General features: G+C 46.2%; 1 protein-coding gene across 1 annotated transcript; it reads right to left on the minus strand.

Annotated features, from left to right (window-relative positions):
• Nucleotides 1-16,017: 16,017 nt before the first annotated feature.
• On the minus strand, nucleotides 16,018-16,280 carry LOC113268836 (MICOS complex subunit MIC10-like). Its single transcript, XM_048212437.1, has 2 exons — nucleotides 16,169-16,280; nucleotides 16,018-16,121 (listed from the first exon to the last, which is right to left on the minus strand). The coding sequence occupies exons 1-2, from the start codon at nucleotides 16,278-16,280 to the stop codon at nucleotides 16,018-16,020; spliced, it is 216 nt and encodes a 71-aa protein (XP_048068394.1).
• Nucleotides 16,281-18,328: the final 2,048 nt, after the last annotated feature.

Here is an 18,328-nt window from a genome sequence, read left to right on the forward strand (position 1 = left end):
GGCAACCTAGGCCTGGGCCCCGCCTGGGGGGAAGATGATAAGGTAGACCCACATCTTGTGGGCCCATCTGCCCTGCCCACCCTCAGATCCCTCAGAGTCTCCTGCAATTGGGACTCCCATTGCCACCAGGCAGAGGGTTCTACGGCTGCACTCGTTTCCCCCGTGTTTACTCACTGAAGCGTCACGCGGGTGTTGTCAGGGAAGATATTCCCATTTAACAGATGAAGAACCAGAGGCCTGGAGGGAAATGGCTGCACGCCCCTGCCTGCATGTAACTTTAGCCTTTCTGCTTCTCAGAGAGGAACACAACTGGAGCTGCGAAGTCAGGGAAGAGAGACAGAGGCACGCTGTGGCCCGCTTCTTTTTTTTTTTTTTAAAGATTTTATTTATTTATTCGACAGAGACAGAGACAGCCAGCGAGAGAGGGAACACAAGCAGGGGGAGTGGGAGAGGAAGAAGCAGGCTCCTAGCGGAGGAGCCTGATGTGGGGCTCGATCCCGGAACGCCGGGATCACGCCCTGAGCCGAAGGCAGACGCTTCACCGCTGTGCCAGCCAGGCGCCCCGTGTGGCCTGCTTCTTAACTAGCTTTGGGCAAGCCCTCTCCCTCTCTGGGCTCTTGGTTTTCTCGTGGCTAAACTGAGGGAGTTGTGGGGCGGAAAAACCCATCCCACCAGCATCCCAGTTCAAGGGTGCCCACCGGCTGGTAGACCAGGATGATGGTTAGAGCACACCCTCTTCCGGTTCAACTCCATTTCTCTGACTTAACCTTAACCCAGCACTCTGGGCTCCTCTAGGTCACAGAGGAGGAAGATCTGATGAGTACTTTACTAACACCAACTCTGGGCTGAAGGCAGGTGGCAGAGTCCCTTTTTAAAAGGAGAGTGGCTGGCTCAGTTGGTAGAGCATGCAACTCTTGATCTTGGGGTTGTGAATTCAAGCCATGTTGGGTGTGGAGATTACTTAAAAATAAAATCTTCAAAAAAAAAAAAAAGAGGAGTGGGAAAGATTGATAAGGAGACCCATGCAATTGAATCCGTGGTGGACACATAAGACACTGTGAAGCGAGGGGAGCTCTGCACCCCTGAATCTTAACGATGCCCTGGCTTTGTAGCCCTCCTCCTTTTGACCCCATCCTTTTCCCAGGAAGTCCTTCCTGTGATGACCACCGTCCTGGAGAAACATAAGCAGAGGGCAGATAGGAGGCAGAGTTCATGCCTTTTCTGCCAGGGACTCCCTAAGGTGGTTTTTTTTTTTTTTTTTTTTTTTTTTAGTTTTTTTATTTATTTGAGAGAGAGAGTGTGTGTGCAAGTGTGGGGAGGGGCAGAGGGAGAGAATCTTCAAGCAGACTCCCCGCTGACTGCAGAGCCCAACACAGAGTTCCATCCCATGACCCCAAGACCATGAATCTGAGCCTGAACCAGAAGTCTGATGCTAGGGGCGCCTGGGTGGCACAGCGGTTAAGCGTCTGCCTTCAGCTCAGGGCGTGATCCCGGCGTTGTGGGATCGAGCCCTACATCAGGCTCCTCCGCTATGAGCCTGCTTCTTCCTCTCCCACTCCCCCTGCTTGTGTTCCCTCTCTCGCTGGCTGTCTCTATCTCTGTCAAATAAATAAATAAAATCTTTAAAAAAAAAAAAAAAAGAAGTCTGACGCTCAACCAACTGACCCAGCCCAGTGCCCCCCTCCCTAAGCTTTTGAAGGAGCTGTTTCTACCTGCCCCCGGAATTCCCTGGGCCGGGGAGAGAGAGGCCAGTTGATGGACCACTCTTTACGGCAAATGGTGCCCTCCTGATTGACTTTGATATAAGTCCCTGCAAATCCAGATTTTCACTTGTAGGGTAGCATCAAGCATGTGCACCTGAGAAACTCACATTCATAGGTTGGTCTCTTGGGCTCCCTTTCCTTGTACTCCCTTAATCCAACCAAAGAGTCCTCTCATTTCTCCAGGGGGTGGCCCTTTGGCCTGTGGGAACCACTGGCTACACTTACTGACCATCTGCTATGTTTAAGAACTTTATGCGCATTGTCTTACTTCTGCTAACCCCTCTTCAGTAGATATTACCACCCCCATTTCACAAATAAAGAAACAGACTGAGAGCCGAAGTGATTTGTGCCAGTTCATGTAGTCAGTAAGTGGTGGTGGGTCCAAGTCTCTAACCGAGTCTTTTGAATCCAAAGTAGGTTCCCAATATTCACACTGAGAACAGTCCTAGGTTTGAATTCTGAGTCTTTCGTTACCTGCTGTGTGACTTTGGGCAAGAAAGTTAACCTCTCTTTTTTCCCTTCTCTGTAAAATGGGGCTAATGGTAACAGTCTTAGGATAGTTGTGAGAATTAAATGAGATTAAAAAGTGCAGAGCACTTTTTCTCTGTCTAGTGTGCAAGTAGGTTACTCCTTGTCTTGATTTGCTCATTTATTTGTTCATACATTCAATGATCTACTTATTTCCAACTACGGGGGTATGGAAGACACAGTGATGAACAAAACAAAATTCTTGCTCTCATGGAGCTCACAGGATGAGAAGAATCAAACAAATAAATAAATGCATCAAACAAACAATAATATGAAAAGTATACCATTATAATCTATGAAGAGAACCATAAAAGAAACATACAGGGTAATGTGGAAGAATATAAAGTGGGACCTATTTTAGATTTGGGGGCAAAGTCTCTTGAAGGAAATTATTTTAAGCCAAGACCTTGTGGCAGGCAGAATTCTAAGTTGGTCCCCAAGATTCCCAGCCCCTGGTGAATACGCCCTCCTGCATCATCCCCTTTCTTTGAGTGCAGGTGGGACTTTGAATATGATGGATTTCTCTCCTATGATTAGATTATATGACAAAAATGAAGGGATTTTGCAATGTAATAATGGTCTGCAATCAACTGACTCTGAGTTAGTCGAAAGGGAGATTATTCTGGGCAGCTGGTTCCTAGGGCCTGTACTGAAGGAAAACATCTGAGGCCTGAGAGAAATGATGCTGCTGGCCTTGAAGGGGTAGACCACCATGCTGTGAGGCAGCCCAGGGAGGCAGCCACAAGGCAAAGACCTGAGAGAGGCTGCTGGTGGCTGAGGGTGGTTCTGGCAGACAGCTAGCAATGAGGACTTCAGTTTGACAGCTGCAAGGACGTCATTTCTACCAAGTACCGAAGGGATCTTGGAAGTGGGTCTTTTCCTTAGTTGAGCCTTCAGATGAGAATGCAGCCAGCCTTAATATGAGCCTTCAGATGAGAATGCAGCCAGCCTTAATATGAGCCGTTCGAGGCCCTGAGCAGAGGACCCAGCAAAAATATGCCAGACTACAGATCCTTGGAAACTGTGAGATAACAAATTTATGCTGTTTCAAGCCACTTAGTTTGTGGAAATTTGTTGTGGGGCAATAGAAAACTAATACAGACTTGAAGGAGTGAGAAGAAGAATAAAGGGAAGAGCATTCCAAACAGGAACAGCATTTGTGAAAGTCCTGAGGTAGGCTAATAATGATAGCTTACGTTTATTCAGTGCCTACGATGTGCCAAGCTTTGTGCTAAGTGCTTCATGTGGTCTCTTCGGAGGAACAGAGACATTGTCATTGCTGGTGAGGATTGAAGTGTAAAGTATCAGGGGAGGGTGGCAGGAAGCGATGTTAGCAAGAGAAGGATTGAGGTTAGTTAGAGAAGGATCACACAGAGTCTTGTAAACTATGCTAAGAATTTTGGAATAATACTAAATGCATTGGTAAGTTATTAAAGGATTTTAAGCAGAGGAGGGACATGATATGATCTGCATTTTTAAAAGATCAGTCTGGCTCCTGTGGGGAGGGCAGATTGGAGGGGGCAGAGTGGATGCGGGAGGTAAGCTGGGAGAATGTAGCAGTGGTCAGGGTGAGACATGATAGAGGCCTGGACCATATGATGGAGGTGAAGACAGAAGTTCCAGGTGTATTTTGGCGGTAGAACTGTCAGCATGTGGGAATGGATTGGATGAAGTCATGATGACGGGAGGGTGAATGTTCAGGATGTCTCCCAGTTTTCCTGTTTGGGCAACTCAAGTATGAAGGCACATTTGCTGGCTCTTTCTACATTTCTTCATCTTTCACATTAGACCTCTTTCACAATAGACGTCTTCTCTAAGCTCTAATCTATAATCACTCCCTAGGTGATCTTGTCTAATCCTATGGCTGTAGATACTATTGTTATGCTGACCCCTACACTAACTCTCCCCTGCACTCTAGACTGACTATGTAACACCTCCATTTGGATGTCTCACGGGTCCCTCAAATTTACAAGTCCCAATGCTGAGCTCTTGCCATTCACCTTACAAACCTCGCCCACTAGTCACCATCTTGATAAATGGCACCCGTATTTGCCAATTGGCTCAGTTACTCAGGCCAAGGACTTAAGAGTTATCTTTGATTCCTCTCTTCCTTCATATTCCACAGCCAATCCATCTGCAAATCCAATTGTCTCTACCTTTGAAAATGTGTATGCTTAATCCAATCGGTTCTCACCATTTCCATTGCTGCCACCCTCGTCCCGGCTACGGCCATCCCTCTGATGTACCCGCAGTAGCCTGCTGACTGCCTTCTCGCTTCCACTCCCGCTCTTTGTCTGCTATGCAGCAGCTGCGGTTCCTTTAGCAAATCTAATCATGTCTCCCTGCTCCCCACTCAAAACCCTCCAACAGCTTCCCATCACGCTTAATACCTAACCCAAAATTCTTATCAGACCCTATACAATTGCCCCTGGCTCTGTTTGCTCTCATCTACTACTGTGCTCCCACGCTGGCTCCACCCCAGCCGCTCTGGCCTCTTTACCATTTCCTGAACATGCCAAACACATTCTTGCCTCAGGGACTCTGCCTGTACTGTCCCCTCTCCCAGGAATACCCTTCACCCAGATACCCTTAGGGCCTATTCCTCCTTATGGCCAGAATCCTCCTCCAGGATTCTGCTCAAATATCACTTCCTTAGGGCACTACTCTGATTACCAGATTTAAAATAGAGCCCTCTGCCACTCTCCGTTCCCTTAATCTGCATTGTTTTTCTTCCATGAATTTATCAGCACACGAATATATTACATTTTGTTTCTTGCCTATTTCCTCTGCCAGATTGTTGGCAACACAAGAGGAAGGACTCTGTTTTGTTTCCTCCTGTTCCCTAGTGCCTAGCACAGTATCTGGCAAATAGAACATACTCAGTAAATACTCGTGGAATGCACCAGTGGGTGAGTCTGTGGAGCTGGGGCAGCCTGATGGAGGAGCAGGTTTACAGAGAAGGGAAGATCAAGCCCAAGACATGTTAGAGTTGACATGCTCAAGAGACCTAAGCAAGGAAACGCAGATGTCAAGTAGGCAGTCAAATATCCTGGTGTGTAACTGAGGAGAAAGAGATGAGCTGTGTCTGCTGTTGTGTAACCATGCTGGGATGTGTGTGCCTGTGTGTCTGCACACGTACCCGAGACTGTGGGTGCCTCAAGGAGTGCACGTATGTGTACATGCTTGTGGGGGGTTCCTGCTTCTCTTGCACCTATGTGTCTGTTCTGTGTGCACCTGGAAGATGAAGGCATGTGGTCCTCTGCTTATGAGGAAGAGAGAAAATGTCTGCTCCCAACCACTGAAATACAGGTGTTTCTGAAAAGTAAAAGCCCTTTCCACACAGCCTTGGAGACTGGACCCTGGCCACCGTGAGAGGCTGAGCCAACCAGCTGTTTATGAGCCTTCCCAGAAGGACTCGAGGATTTGCTTCCAACTAGGCAGGCTGCTCTTCTCAGGGCAGAAATTTGGGTCACAAACGATCTTGGCAGATATTCTTTCTTACACATGACTGTTTAGTTTGTTTGGGGGAGAGTGGGAAATGGGTTGGGGAAGGGGAACTACAACACAGCCCTCTCATGTGTGGCTGTCATATACACTTCAGAAGGCCCAAGGCAGGAAAATGTCATAGAAATGTCATAGACATTCACATGTCACAGAAATGCAGTCCTGGGACCCTCTGGCTTGAGACGAAGCTTGTGCCTGAGGACTTGGTCCAGACTGGTGGCAGCAGCTGAAAGGTTAGAGTTAACAGCTTTCTCTTCTGCTCACATCCAGCCCGAGATGCCCAACATCACAGGTTAAAGTGAGAAGGGCCCCTTGCTTTTGTCCACTGTCCTGACCACCTCAGAGTCTGCATTGTTTCTACTGCCCACCTTCTCCTGGTGCTCCTAGGTTCTTCTCTGTTTTAATTTTCTAGCTTGATGAAAACTGTTCATTAAAAATTGTTTACTTAAAAATAAAAAAAGGACCTGTAACACAAGGTTGAAGTTTATTGAGTTAATTCCAAGTACTTTTGACGTGTCTCTCATCTGTCTGAAACTTGCACAATTCTAAAGCCTGGGCTCCTGGTTTCTGAAAACAACCTCACCTTCTGCTTGTCTTTTTGGACCTTGTGAGTACCCACTTTTCTTTCCGGCTATCTGACTCCAACTGACATGGCAAGTAGGAAATTGTAGTTCTTTCACCTTTCTACTTCTTAGAGTTCTTTGGGTTGGGAGAACCACAGAAAGTGAAGAATCATAACACTCAGGGCTCAGTGGGGTCTTTGGGACCATCCTAATCAACGGTTTGCAAATTTTGCCCTATAGCACCCAGAGTTCTGCAGAAGGGTCTCAGAAGTTGCCAAAAATGGTTGGGGGCACAAGGCAGGGCTGGAGGCTTTGCTACTTTTATCCCTCTTTATGTTGATGGGCTTGTACATACAAATTCATTGGAGCGAAGGCTTCTGCTAATTGAAAATCTGAAAACCACTTTTATAGTCCAGACTTTCCTTGGACTAAGCACTCGCCCTCCCTTAATCTGCTCAGTGTCCTCTGGCCTCTGCTGCCCCGTCTCACCCTCAGGCAGACAGAGTGGCTGGGAGAGGAAAAGGAGCTGAAGACTCTTGCTGTCTGCTTGTGCGCGGTCCGCATTTTCTGCCGCCCCTCACCCCTGTCTGCTTCTCTTGTCCCAGTTTCAATTTCATCCTTAGTGTTTCTTTTCTCTTTGAGACTGAAAGTATTTATTGAGTCAACAAATACCCTCGCACGGTTCTGAACGCTCAATATCCACATTTTGTTAAAATTTTTAAAGTACGCCTTCTTGTTTCAGGGAGAAGGTTAAACTCATTTTTATCATTTTTATAGCTATGGCAGGTACATTAGATAGGACAGGCATGCTAATAAATGCATAAATGAATTATGTTCTTTATTTTTCTTAGTCATTATTCCTCTTTACTACCTGACTCTGAGGCCTAGGGTAGAGGGAGAACAGAAACTCAAGAAGTCTTTCTCAGATATGGAGGCACAGGTAATAATAACTTAAAATAATCATCAATGCACAGGTAATAGTACTTATATAACAATAATAAATGGCTGGCACTCTTCTTAGCATTTTACGTATATTAATTCATTTATCTTTATAACAACCCTACACTGAAGGTTCTATTAGTATGTCCACTCTGTAGATGAGGAAACAGCGGCTCATACAGGGTAAATATGTTGCCCAATATATACAACTGTAGTGGCTGGCAACTAGGAGCTCCCCATTGAGTTCCCACCCTGCATTAAGGCTCTTCAAATCTAAGCACGGTCCACATTTGCAGTCTGATATCCTGCTTTTTGGGATTCTATCTTTTACTGCTCTCACAATAAACTCTCCTCATAAACATGGATGGACATCCCACCACCCTATCTCTGCCTCCTGAAACCTGACCCATCCTTCAAGGTACTTCTCAAAAGCTACCTTTCTTACCAAGTTTTTTCCCTGACCCTCACCAAGCTGGGATGACTCTCTTCCATCTCTGTGTTTCCCAGGCATCATTATGCCATGTATCACACTTCTACAGCCCCCCCCCCCCCCCGTCCCGTGTGTGCCTACCTGGCTTCTGCTCTAAGCCATAAGCTACCAGAGGGCAAGACCTTGTCTCTGGGAATCCTTTGTATGGAACAGGTGTACAACGAATATTGGTGAAACTGGGAGAATGAATTGAGTATTATTGGGAATCACCAGGGCAAGTAAGTGCATGTATTAGAAAGTAATCCTCACCCCATCCCCACCCCACAAGTCCTTGGCTTTCCTGGGGACTTGTGCTGGGAACAAGAAGTCAGCCTTCGACAAATGTCTGGGCCTCGGCAAGGTGGGCTCACCTGGCCAGCGGTGGAGCCACCTTCTCCAAGGGTCTTGTGGTCCTCTCCACTCCAGAACCCCTCCTCCTCTGTTACCCCTAGGGTATGGCTTCCTCCCTCCACTGAAGATCTCAGGACATCCAACCTCGGCAAAGCTGAGGATCCAGGGACACTGGAGTGGGATGTATGAGGAAACTGGAGCGCCCATCCCCTTCAGTCTGGTATTCTGCCTGATTATGCCTCCAATATGACTCCCAGAGAAGGCAGAGGGGGAGATGGAGACTAAGGAGGACGGGGAAGAGGGGTACCAGGGAGGAAAGGGAAACGAAGGCAGAAAAGATGTGTGTGATGGGAGGTGGCAGGAGGTGGTGGTGGCTCGACCTCAGGCCTCTCTGGACTCTTCGCCAGGGCCGGTGAGGACCTGAGTCTGGGCTGCGGAGGACAACTTCTGTCAGCAGCCCGCGGGTCCTGTCCGCCTCCCGCGCGCTGCGGTGCCCAGCCCAGCGCCAGCCCTCCCAGGGGAGCTGGAGCTCGGGCCCCGCTGCTCCCCGCCCGGGGCCACCCCGCCGTCCACCCCCCACACCCACCGGCCTCCTCACCTTCGGGACCTGAGGGAGCGACGGGCCAGCGGGGCCCTGGGTCCGCGCCAGGCTGGGTGGGGGGAGGCGCTCTTCTTCCCCGCGCTAGCTGCGCCCGGGGTTCCGCAGCACCCGCCCGGGCTGCGGCGCCATCAGCTGCTGCGAGGCTGCGGGGTTGTCGGGCCGGGGCTCCGGGGGGCTCCGGGGCGCCGAGGGGGGTCCGGGGCGGGCTCCAGGCGTAAACACCCAGCAACGTGACCGGAACTGGCGAACAAGCTGTAGGGGGAGCGGGGGGGGGGGGCGGGAGAGATAAGGGGGGAGGGGAGGGACCTGGGACTGGCGGGGAGGGGCCGTGGGCGGGGCGGGGGGAGGGGAGGCTGGCGGCGCGCAGTCGGGGGAGGGGGAAACCCAGGAGCCCCGCGAGCCAGGCCTGAGGACCCCGGCGGGCAGCCGAACTCGGAGAGCTTTGGCTGGGAGCTGGAAGGGAAACCCGGGGAACCCGCCGGCTACTTGGCGAGCAAGGGCGCGGCGGGCGGATCAGCACCGCGGACAGCGCCCAGGCCTGTAGGCCGCGATCCGCTCCGCCCTCTGCCCACCCACTGGCGTAGGAACCAGAGCAGTGCCCCCACTGGCCCAGGGAAGGGTTGGGGGGCGAGCTGACCAGGGGTCTGGAAACCTATTCTGTGCCTAGTTGGCAGTGAAGCCACCCCAGACCTCTCACTAGCTGTGTGACCTTGGGTGAGTCACATCACCTCTCTGGGTCCCAGTTGATAAGACATCCTCTTTCCTGTGAGGGTCCCAAGAACCAAGAGAAGATCCTTTATAAACTCTGAAGTCCAGAACATTGGTATTGATACGTTTTCACTATACATGGGAGACTTCTGGACTTGGGCTACTTGGCATCTAATTCTGGCTCTACCAATACCTTTCTCTTCCCTAGACCTTGGTCTCCTGATCTGTGAAATAGGATAATGATGATCTATGCAGCCCATTAGTCTTTGAGTTGTTGTGAGGATGAAATAAATTAATATCTGTAAAGTGCTTAAAACAGTGCTGCATGCTCTTTAGGCATTCATGCTCATGATAACAAGGGACCAGGTAGCATTGTGTGTGTGGCAGGTGGCTCAGCTCTGGGTAAGTCATTTCCATCCCTACCTTTAGGGGCCAGAGGAAGGGTCTGAGGGAATTCAGATGAAAGGGCTAATCTGAATTTTCCCACACCACTGCCAACCAAATATTCCATGCCCTGCCCTTTGGGCCAAATATCCAGAGAAGTCCTCCATCTTTGTCTCCAGAACTGGAAGACTCTGGCATGTGGGCTTTGGAGAGGGTTTTGGCAACTCATTGGCCTCAAGGGTACCCTGCCTTCTCTCTGTGGATCCCTTTCCTCCCTGCCCTCCCCAGTCAACTTTTTTAAAAAGATTTTTTATTTATTTATTCAACAGAGACAGAGACAGCCAGCAAGAGAGGGAACACAAGCAGGGGGAGTGGGAGAGGAAGAAGCAGGCTCATAGCGGAGGAGCCTGATGTGGGGCTCGATCCCATAACGCTGGGATCACGCCCTGAGCCGAAGGCAGATGCCCAACCGCTGTGCCACCCAGGCGCCCCTCCCCAGTCAACTTTTAAGCCTTAATTGGACTTGGATGTCAATAAAGAAAGGCTTTAGCTGCTCCTAGAAGATTATAACCCTCAAAAAGTTGAAGAAATGACTCTCTGTTAGGTCTCTTGACAAGTGGAGTTCCTATTTTGTTCAAAGGCATCTCAAGTCCCATTATGTAGGAACGCTAGATTCTAGCCGTGTTTGGGGAACCCACTTCATCCTATCTTCCATGAGAAACCTCTGGGAGAGGAGCAGAATGGCCAGCCCAGTCCTGCTTCTTAGTGCCTTGCTGTCCCTGCAAGGGCAGTATTCTTGGGCGATGTACTGGGTGTGTGTCTCCAGCAGGGCCATGGGTTCTGATGAACCATCAGTTCATCAATGATTTTGACTAACCATCAAATCTGAGGAAATAACCCTTCAATTTCATGATATATTGGTAAGAAGGATGAAAGATATGTTTAGTTATTCCCAAAAATGTGTGGTATGAAGGAACCTGAAAACCAGGGCTGTCATGCCAGCTCTGTCACTTACTAGTTACTAGTTACTTACTTACTTATTAGTACTTCTGTACAAATTTCAACCTCTCTGCGTTCTAGCTTCTCCTCAGTAAATGGAAGAAGGAACACCTGTTCCGCCAGCAGGATCATTGTGGGGATGTCAGGAGGTGAGAGTGAATGTTTTGTAAAGGCCGTACAGATGGGATTGTTACGACCATGTCTTAAATGTTTTTCTCCTTGATCTGTATCAAGACAGATCCTGGGACTTTGGCTTTTCACCAGCTAAAGCTAACAGTCCTGCCCTAGATGTTTGTCTGAGGGGTGGGTCTGCCTCATGCGAAGCTCTAGCCTTGCCCCAAGAAGCACTTCTTGCAGATTCTTGCTCTGGGCCAAGCTCCCAGCTGGGCACGAAAGGCCTGGCCTCTAGGGCTGTCCTCAGGACACTTGCACCATCTTCGGCAACATGTGAGACAACAAAAGATGTGCACAAAGCACCCATAAAACAACTGAAAGTGATGGGCCAGCAGAGCTGAGAGAGCACCATGTGAAGACAGAGCTAGGGCCTGGACTTGGGGCAAGGGGACTCAGGGGCACCTCCTTGAGGAGGTGAACAGTCATAAAGCCAGTACACAGAGTAATACTGAGCAAAGCTGACTTCATGGTACTCCACTTCAGGTTGTAGGGAGACCCAGACATGTTGTGAGATATGGAGATGTTGACATTAGAGATGATGATGTTGATAATAGTTAACATTCATTAAGCACTTTCTCTGTGCCAGGCAATCTGCTAAATAGTGCTTAAAAAACTTTTTTACTATTTTCAAAATTAAACTTTTTTTTTAAGTAAACTCTACCCCAAACATGGGGCTCAAAACCATGACCCCGCAATCAAGAGTCGCATGCTCTATGGACTGAGCCAGCTAGGCATCCCTCAAAACTTGTAATAAAGTCTAAGGAAACCAAAATGTATAAAAAGTGTACATCTGGGGCAGCTGACGGGCATGGTCAGTGGAGCAAGTGACTCTTTGTCTCAGGGTTGTGAGTTCAATCCCCAGGTTGGACGTAGAGCTTACTTAAAAAACAAACACTGGGGCATCTGGGTGCCTCAGTTAGTTAAATGTCCAACTCTTGATCTCAGCTCAGTCTTAATCTCAGGGTCATGAGATCTAGCCCCAAGTTGGGCTTCATACTGGGTGTGGAGTCTTCTTAAACAAAACAAAACAAAAACATTAAAAGCCTAAAAAAAAAGTTATACTTCAGAAGTATCCATCATTTTGAGCTGAGCACTTTACCCACATAATGTCATTTAAACTGTAGAGAAATCTTACTGGAAAGTTTTATTCCCATTTGTACATAGAGAAAATGAGACTCAAGAGCAGTTAATTTTAACACCAGCCAGATGGTAGGCAGTGGAGCCAGGACTCACACCGTAGCCCTGTCAAGGCCAGAGGTAACTTTGTTAGGCCTCTCAGTGAGGGCCTGAATCCAGCTCTGGAGGAAGGCACCCACAGGGGTCATGAGCCTTAGGGGAAGCTGCATACCAGCTAAAAGAATGAGGTCTGGGTAGCAGAGAAGGCCTAGAAGTTTCTTCATCTCTTTGTGACATCTTAGGATACTGGCTTTCTGAGTTCTGTTTGGGTAACAGCCCTGTATGTGGGTCAGTGTCCTGGCAGGGAACAGACGGCACATTTAAAATGGATCATTTGAAAAGAATTAAGGGACTATTTACAAAGCTGTGGATGGAGTTTAAGGGACAAGATATAGGTAGAGCTGTTACCATCCCTAGGTCTGGAGGAACAAGAGAAGGCAGTTTGGGGAACTCAGAAAGGATGGATATGGGGAGAGAGCGGCCTAGCGGGAGCTGTAGCTTTCCTTAAATGGAATGAATGAACCTGCAGTGACCTGGCCAGGAGGGAGCTGAGGAATAAGTAGACTGACCTCACTCTCCTCTGACTCCCAATACCTTGCTGGTGCCTTTTCCAGCCAATCCCAATCAGCAGCCCAAAGTTAAGAGAGGCCATTGACATTGCCTGTACAGGTTGACTCCCCAGGGCACAAGTAGGGTGGAAAAAGATGGGGAAAGGTTCTGGAGGGATGAGATATCTGGCACCTTCCTTATCAACTTGGATCTCATTTGCTGTTCTCTGCCAGGCCACTGCCCATTGAGTGCCCTAGCATTGCTGGGAACCAACACCACCTCTCCATGCAACAAGGAGGCAGGTGACTGAGTTACAGGGGCAGTCTCTTTCTTTTCTTCAAAACCCCCGGCTATGCTGTCCTCACCTCCTGAGTTAAGGAAGGAGCCCTAAAAACGACCCACCACCCTGGGTCCCTTAGGATTCTGCAGCTACAGGGATGGTGGGTAGGAAGTTCTAGGATGGGAAAGCTGGCCAGAGATCACGTGGGTGAGCCTTAGAAAGCTCACCTTCCCAATGAAAGATCAACCTGGAGCAAGGCTGCACTCTTCTCAGTGACCAAATGCCTGATTTGGACAAAATGGTCCCTGCAGTCTCAGTCCTGAATGTCAGTCTTCAATTATTCCTAAACCACTAGCATGGCAACGGGAATGAGCTGTGTGTGTGTGTGTGTGTGTGTGTGTGTGTGTGTGTGTGTACTGGGCCACAATTTGGCATCAGACACATCGCCTCTGCCTCAAGCTTGCCTGCATCATCCTCCATCTAGGGCAGAGTGCTCAGGAGCTCACCCAACAGGTATCATTGAAATTGCAAGGAGGCGTTCTTAAAATAAATTAAAAATAAGCAGCACAAATACCTAATGTTAGAACCCCAGGTGTTCTGCTACCTGTATCTCAAATCCATCCATCCATTTTATTTTATTTTATTTTATTTTATTATTTTAAGATTTTATTTATTTATTTGACAGAGAGACAGCCAGTGAGAGAGGGAACACAAGCAGGGGGAGTGGGAGAGGAAGAAGCAGGCTCCCAGCGGAGGAGCCTGACATGGGGCTTGATCCCAGGACTCTGGGATCACACCCTGAGCCGAAGGCAGACGCTTAACGACTGAGCCACCCAGGCGCCCCTCAAATCCATCCATTTTAGATCACCTTCCACGATCTTGGGCAACTAGTTCCCAAACTCCATGGTGATCTGGGGTAACTGTGGCTCCCTTTTTCCTTTATTTTTTCCCTAGGTTTATATTAGCTTTTTATTTTTTTTTTAAGATTTTATTTGTGTATTTGAGAGAGAATGCGTGAGAGACAGGAGGGGCAGAGGGAGAAGCAGGCTCCCCGCTAAGCAGGGAGCCCAACATGGTGCTCAATCCCAGGACCCCAAAATCATGACCTGAGCTGAAAGCAGGTGCTTGAGTGACTGAGCCCCTGGGCGCCCCCGGATTTATACTGACTTCACCGCACACGGTGCTCTTCATTTTGCCTTAAATGTACCACTTTCTGCAGCTTGTTCTTTTCAATATGTTCTATTAGAGAAGTATTAGAATTACACTTTAGAAATATTGGGAAATGGATGCAGTAACAAAATTGTGCCTGTAATCCCACTGTCCTAATGCAACTGGTATCACTTTTGTGAATTATCTTCCACTATTTTCCTACGCATGATGATTCACCTAGCTGTTTCCATGCCATAACTATCTGATTTTTTTCACCACATTAGATTATAACATTTTTTTCATGTTTCTGTGTAGTCTTTATGGTTTTGCAATCTCTTAAAGGTAATTGGCTATTTGTAGTTGCTTTTTGCCTTTTATTTGTTAGAAATAAATTATTACTCGGGGCGTCTGGGTGGCTCAATCTTTTAAGCGCCTGCCTTTGGCTCAGGGCATGATCCCAGGGCCCTGGAATCAAGTCCTGCATCGAGTCTCGCATTGGTCTCCCTGCTCAGCTGGGACCCTGCTTCTCCCTCTGATCCTCCCCCTGCTTGTACTCCCTCTCCCTCTCAAAAAAAATAAATAAAATCTTAAAAAAAGGAAGATTTATTACTTTAAATTGATTTTTTAGGGGGTCGCCTGGATGGCTCAGCATCCAACTGAGTTGGTTAAACATCCAACTCTTCATCTCAGCTCAGGTCTTGATCGCAGGATTGTGAGTTCAAGCCCCATGCCCAGTGTGGAGTGCAGCCTATGTAAAATAAGTAAGTAAGTAAATAAATAAATAAAATTAAAAATAAATAAATAAAATGATTTTTTGGGACGCCTGGCTGGCTCAGTCGTAGAGCATGCGACTCTTGATCTCAGGGTCTCCACATTGACTGTAGAGCCTACCTAAAATTGTAAAAATAAAAAAAAGATTTTTAAAAATTTCTAATGAAGAAAATAAAGAATCTATAATCTTACCATCCAGATAATACAGAATTATATACATTATCCAGATAATAATAATAATAATTATTTTTTACATACAGACACTTCTTAAAAACACTTTAAAAAATAGGACATGTTGATGTTTGAAAAAGTAAAAACCTCCTCACTGTCCATCCTCAACTTTTCTCCCCAAAGTTTTCCATTATTAACAAGTTCTATGCATATACACACACAGTTTGTTATTTTTAAGACACTGATAGAGTCATACAGTGCCATACCCTGTTCTGCATTGTGCTCTTTTCACTTATGTTTTGGAGATATCCTAAAGATCAGTAAATGTTTTCATTTGCTAATCAATGCCTATGCATTTAAAAAAAATGTTTTTTCTCAGGGTACCTGGGTGGCTCAGTCAGTGAAGTGTCTGCCTTCGGCTCAGGTCCTGATCTCAGGGTCCTGGAATCAAGTCCTGCATCAGGCTCCTCGCTCAGCAGGGAGTATGCTTCTCCCTCTCCCTCTGCCTGCCACTCCCCCTGCTTGTGTTCTTCCTCTCTGTGAAATAAATAAATAAATAAATAAATAAATAAATAAAATCTTTAAAAAATAAAAAAAATATTTTTTTCTCATTATTCACTGTAGAAAAATATAGGTAGGGAAATATGTGAAAACAAAACTGTCCATTTATATCTCCCAGTCTGAACAACTAACATTTGGCATTTATGCTGCTTATTTTAAGTTTATTTATTTTAAGAACACCTCCTTGCAATTTCCAGACAGAAAATACAAAACAAGAAACAGAGTTCGTTTCAAATATATAAACAGTGTGCTGGAGTTTAAAGCGTTACTGATAACATTGTTACAGAAGAATGTCAGCTTACTCTGGGCACTTCAGTATTCCTGAGGAATAGACATGAGTTCTCTTTTCCTCTCACCGGGATGCTCTCAGGGTTAAGTCACTGCACCTGCTCTTTGACATGTTTTCCTTGTAGAAGATATGGAGCCTGGAGATCATGACAGTTGGAGTAGGCCATTCCCAATCCCATGCCAGAACTAAAGGCTAATGTAACAGCCACATTCTTCTTTTCAGGAAGGTAAGTGAGAAACCAAGTCCTAGTCCAAAACCAGGACCTGTCTGCGGGACTGCATCCGCCATGCACCAGTCCCACTTCCTGCGGAGCTCTGCATCTGATAAGTTTCCCACTGTAATATTTGGCATTAAAAAAATTCTTTTTTCCTTACATATATAAACATCAGATATAATTTTAATATCTAATTTTGTAGTCTTTGTATTTATTATTTATTTGTTATTATTTTTTAAAGTAGGTGCCACACCCAGCCTGGAGCCCAACACAGGGCTTGAACTCAAGACCCTGAGATCCTGAGATCGAGACCTGAGCTGAAATCAAGCGTTGGACACCCAAAAGACTGAGCCACCCAGGTGCCCCTGTAGTCTTTTTAACTTGGCAATATAGCATGACATTTTTCTCCAGTACAGAATATAATTCCACTGTACACAGAAACTACAGTACAATGTATCTATCCATTTTCTTATTGTTTGATAATCAGGTTGTTCCTACTTTTTTTTAAAAAAAAGGTTTTATTTATTTATTTATTTATTTATTTATTTATTTGAGTGAGAGAGAGAGCTGAGCATGAACGGGGCAGGGACAGAAGGAGAGGGAGAAGCGGAGTCTTTGGTGAGCGGGAAGCCAGATGCAGGACTCCCAGGACCCCAGGATCATGACCTGAGCTGAAAACAGGCACTCTAACCAATTGAGCCATTCAGGTGCCCCTGATTGTTTCTACTTTTTAATGTAGAAAGAGTAATGTGATGAATATCTTGGTTGTTTAATCATTTGAAAAGTGACTTTTATTGTGTTTTTTCTTATTGCACATATTTAGAAAAAATAGGGTATATGGATTAGAAAAAGAATAAAATAAAAATCATTATAACTTCACCTATCCATATGTAAATCACCTTTTTATATGTTCCTATAGTTCTTCCAGATTTTTTCTAACAAATATATTAATATGTTAGTTCTTTATGGTAACTGATTTTTTCATTTCATTTATTTTAAAGATTTATTGATTTATTTTAGAGAGAGAGAGAGTGTGGTGGAAAGGGGCAGAGGGAGAGGAAGAGAGAGTCTTAGGCAGCTTACTCGCTGAGTGCAGAGCCTGATGCAGGGCTCGATCTCACGACCTTGAGATCACAACCTGAGCTGAAACCAAGAGTTGGATGCTTAACCAACTGCACCACCCAGGCGCCCCTGATTTTTTTCATTTTAAAATATATATTGATTTTTTCATATCAATAAAAATTTTTCTTAGTAGCTGTATAATATCCCATCATATGGACATGCTTCTTTACTTAACTAACCTGTTGGAGTTTTGTGTTGTTTCCAGTTTGTAAACAATGCTGTCTTCTACAGAGGACCTGTTTTCATATTTTTAATCATCTCAGGATGAATTCCAAAAAGAGAAATTACTGAGTCAAGAGACATGTACATTTGATGGCTTTTGATAGTCCTGTCGAATTGCCATGCTCCATAGTTGGACCAATTTGTACTCCTCCTTCAGTCATGATTAGGACTGCCCACTTCCCTTCTCCATACAAACCCTGAGTGGGATAATTAAAAATAACAAAAACCAGCTGCTCCAAATTTGACAAATAAAAAATGGTAATACATTTATATTTTCGAGTACTTAATTTCTAGTACTATTTATATTTCTTGCATGAATTGTTTGTTCATGTTCACTCATTTCTCTATTGGAATGTTCATCATGTCCTATTCTTTAATAATAAAAACTTTCAATGTTTCAGTTTTTTATTGTAGTAAGATACACATAACATAAAATTTACTTTTTAAAAAACGATTTTATTTATTTTTTGACAGAGAGAGAGAGAGAGCGTGCACACACACAAGCACAAGCAGGGAGAGCAGCAGGCAGAGGGAGAAGTAGGCTCCCCGCTGAGCGAGGAGCCCCATGCGGGACTTGATCCTGGGACTCTGGGATCATGACGTGAGCCAAAGGCAGATGCGTAACTGACTGAGCCACCCAGGTGTCCCTAAAATTTACTATCTTAACTGTTTTTAAGCATACAGTTCAGTGGCAGGAAGTACATTTTCATTGTTGTGCAACCATCACCACTATCAATTTCCAGGATTCTTTTCATCTTGTAGAACTGAAACTCTCTGCCCTTTAAACACTAACTGTCCATTCTTCCTCTCTCCAACTCAAGACCCCAGCAAACACCATTCT

This window comes from Ursus arctos, unplaced genomic scaffold (genome assembly GCF_023065955.2).
Source record: "Ursus arctos isolate Adak ecotype North America unplaced genomic scaffold, UrsArc2.0 scaffold_24, whole genome shotgun sequence".
Classification (NCBI taxonomy): Eukaryota; Metazoa; Chordata; class Mammalia; order Carnivora; family Ursidae; genus Ursus; species Ursus arctos.

What these genes read in the sequence shown, in the direction of transcription:
- LOC113268836 (XM_048212437.1), bottom strand. Translation starts at nt 16,280, where the DNA reads ATGCCAAATATTACAGTGGGAAACTTATCAGATGCAGAGCTCCGCAGG. An exon ending in TGGTTTTGGACTAGGACTTG is followed by an intron (nt 16,122 to 16,168) that starts GTTTCTCACTTA and finishes CTGTTACATTAG; the next exon opens with CCTTTAGTTCTGGCATGGGA.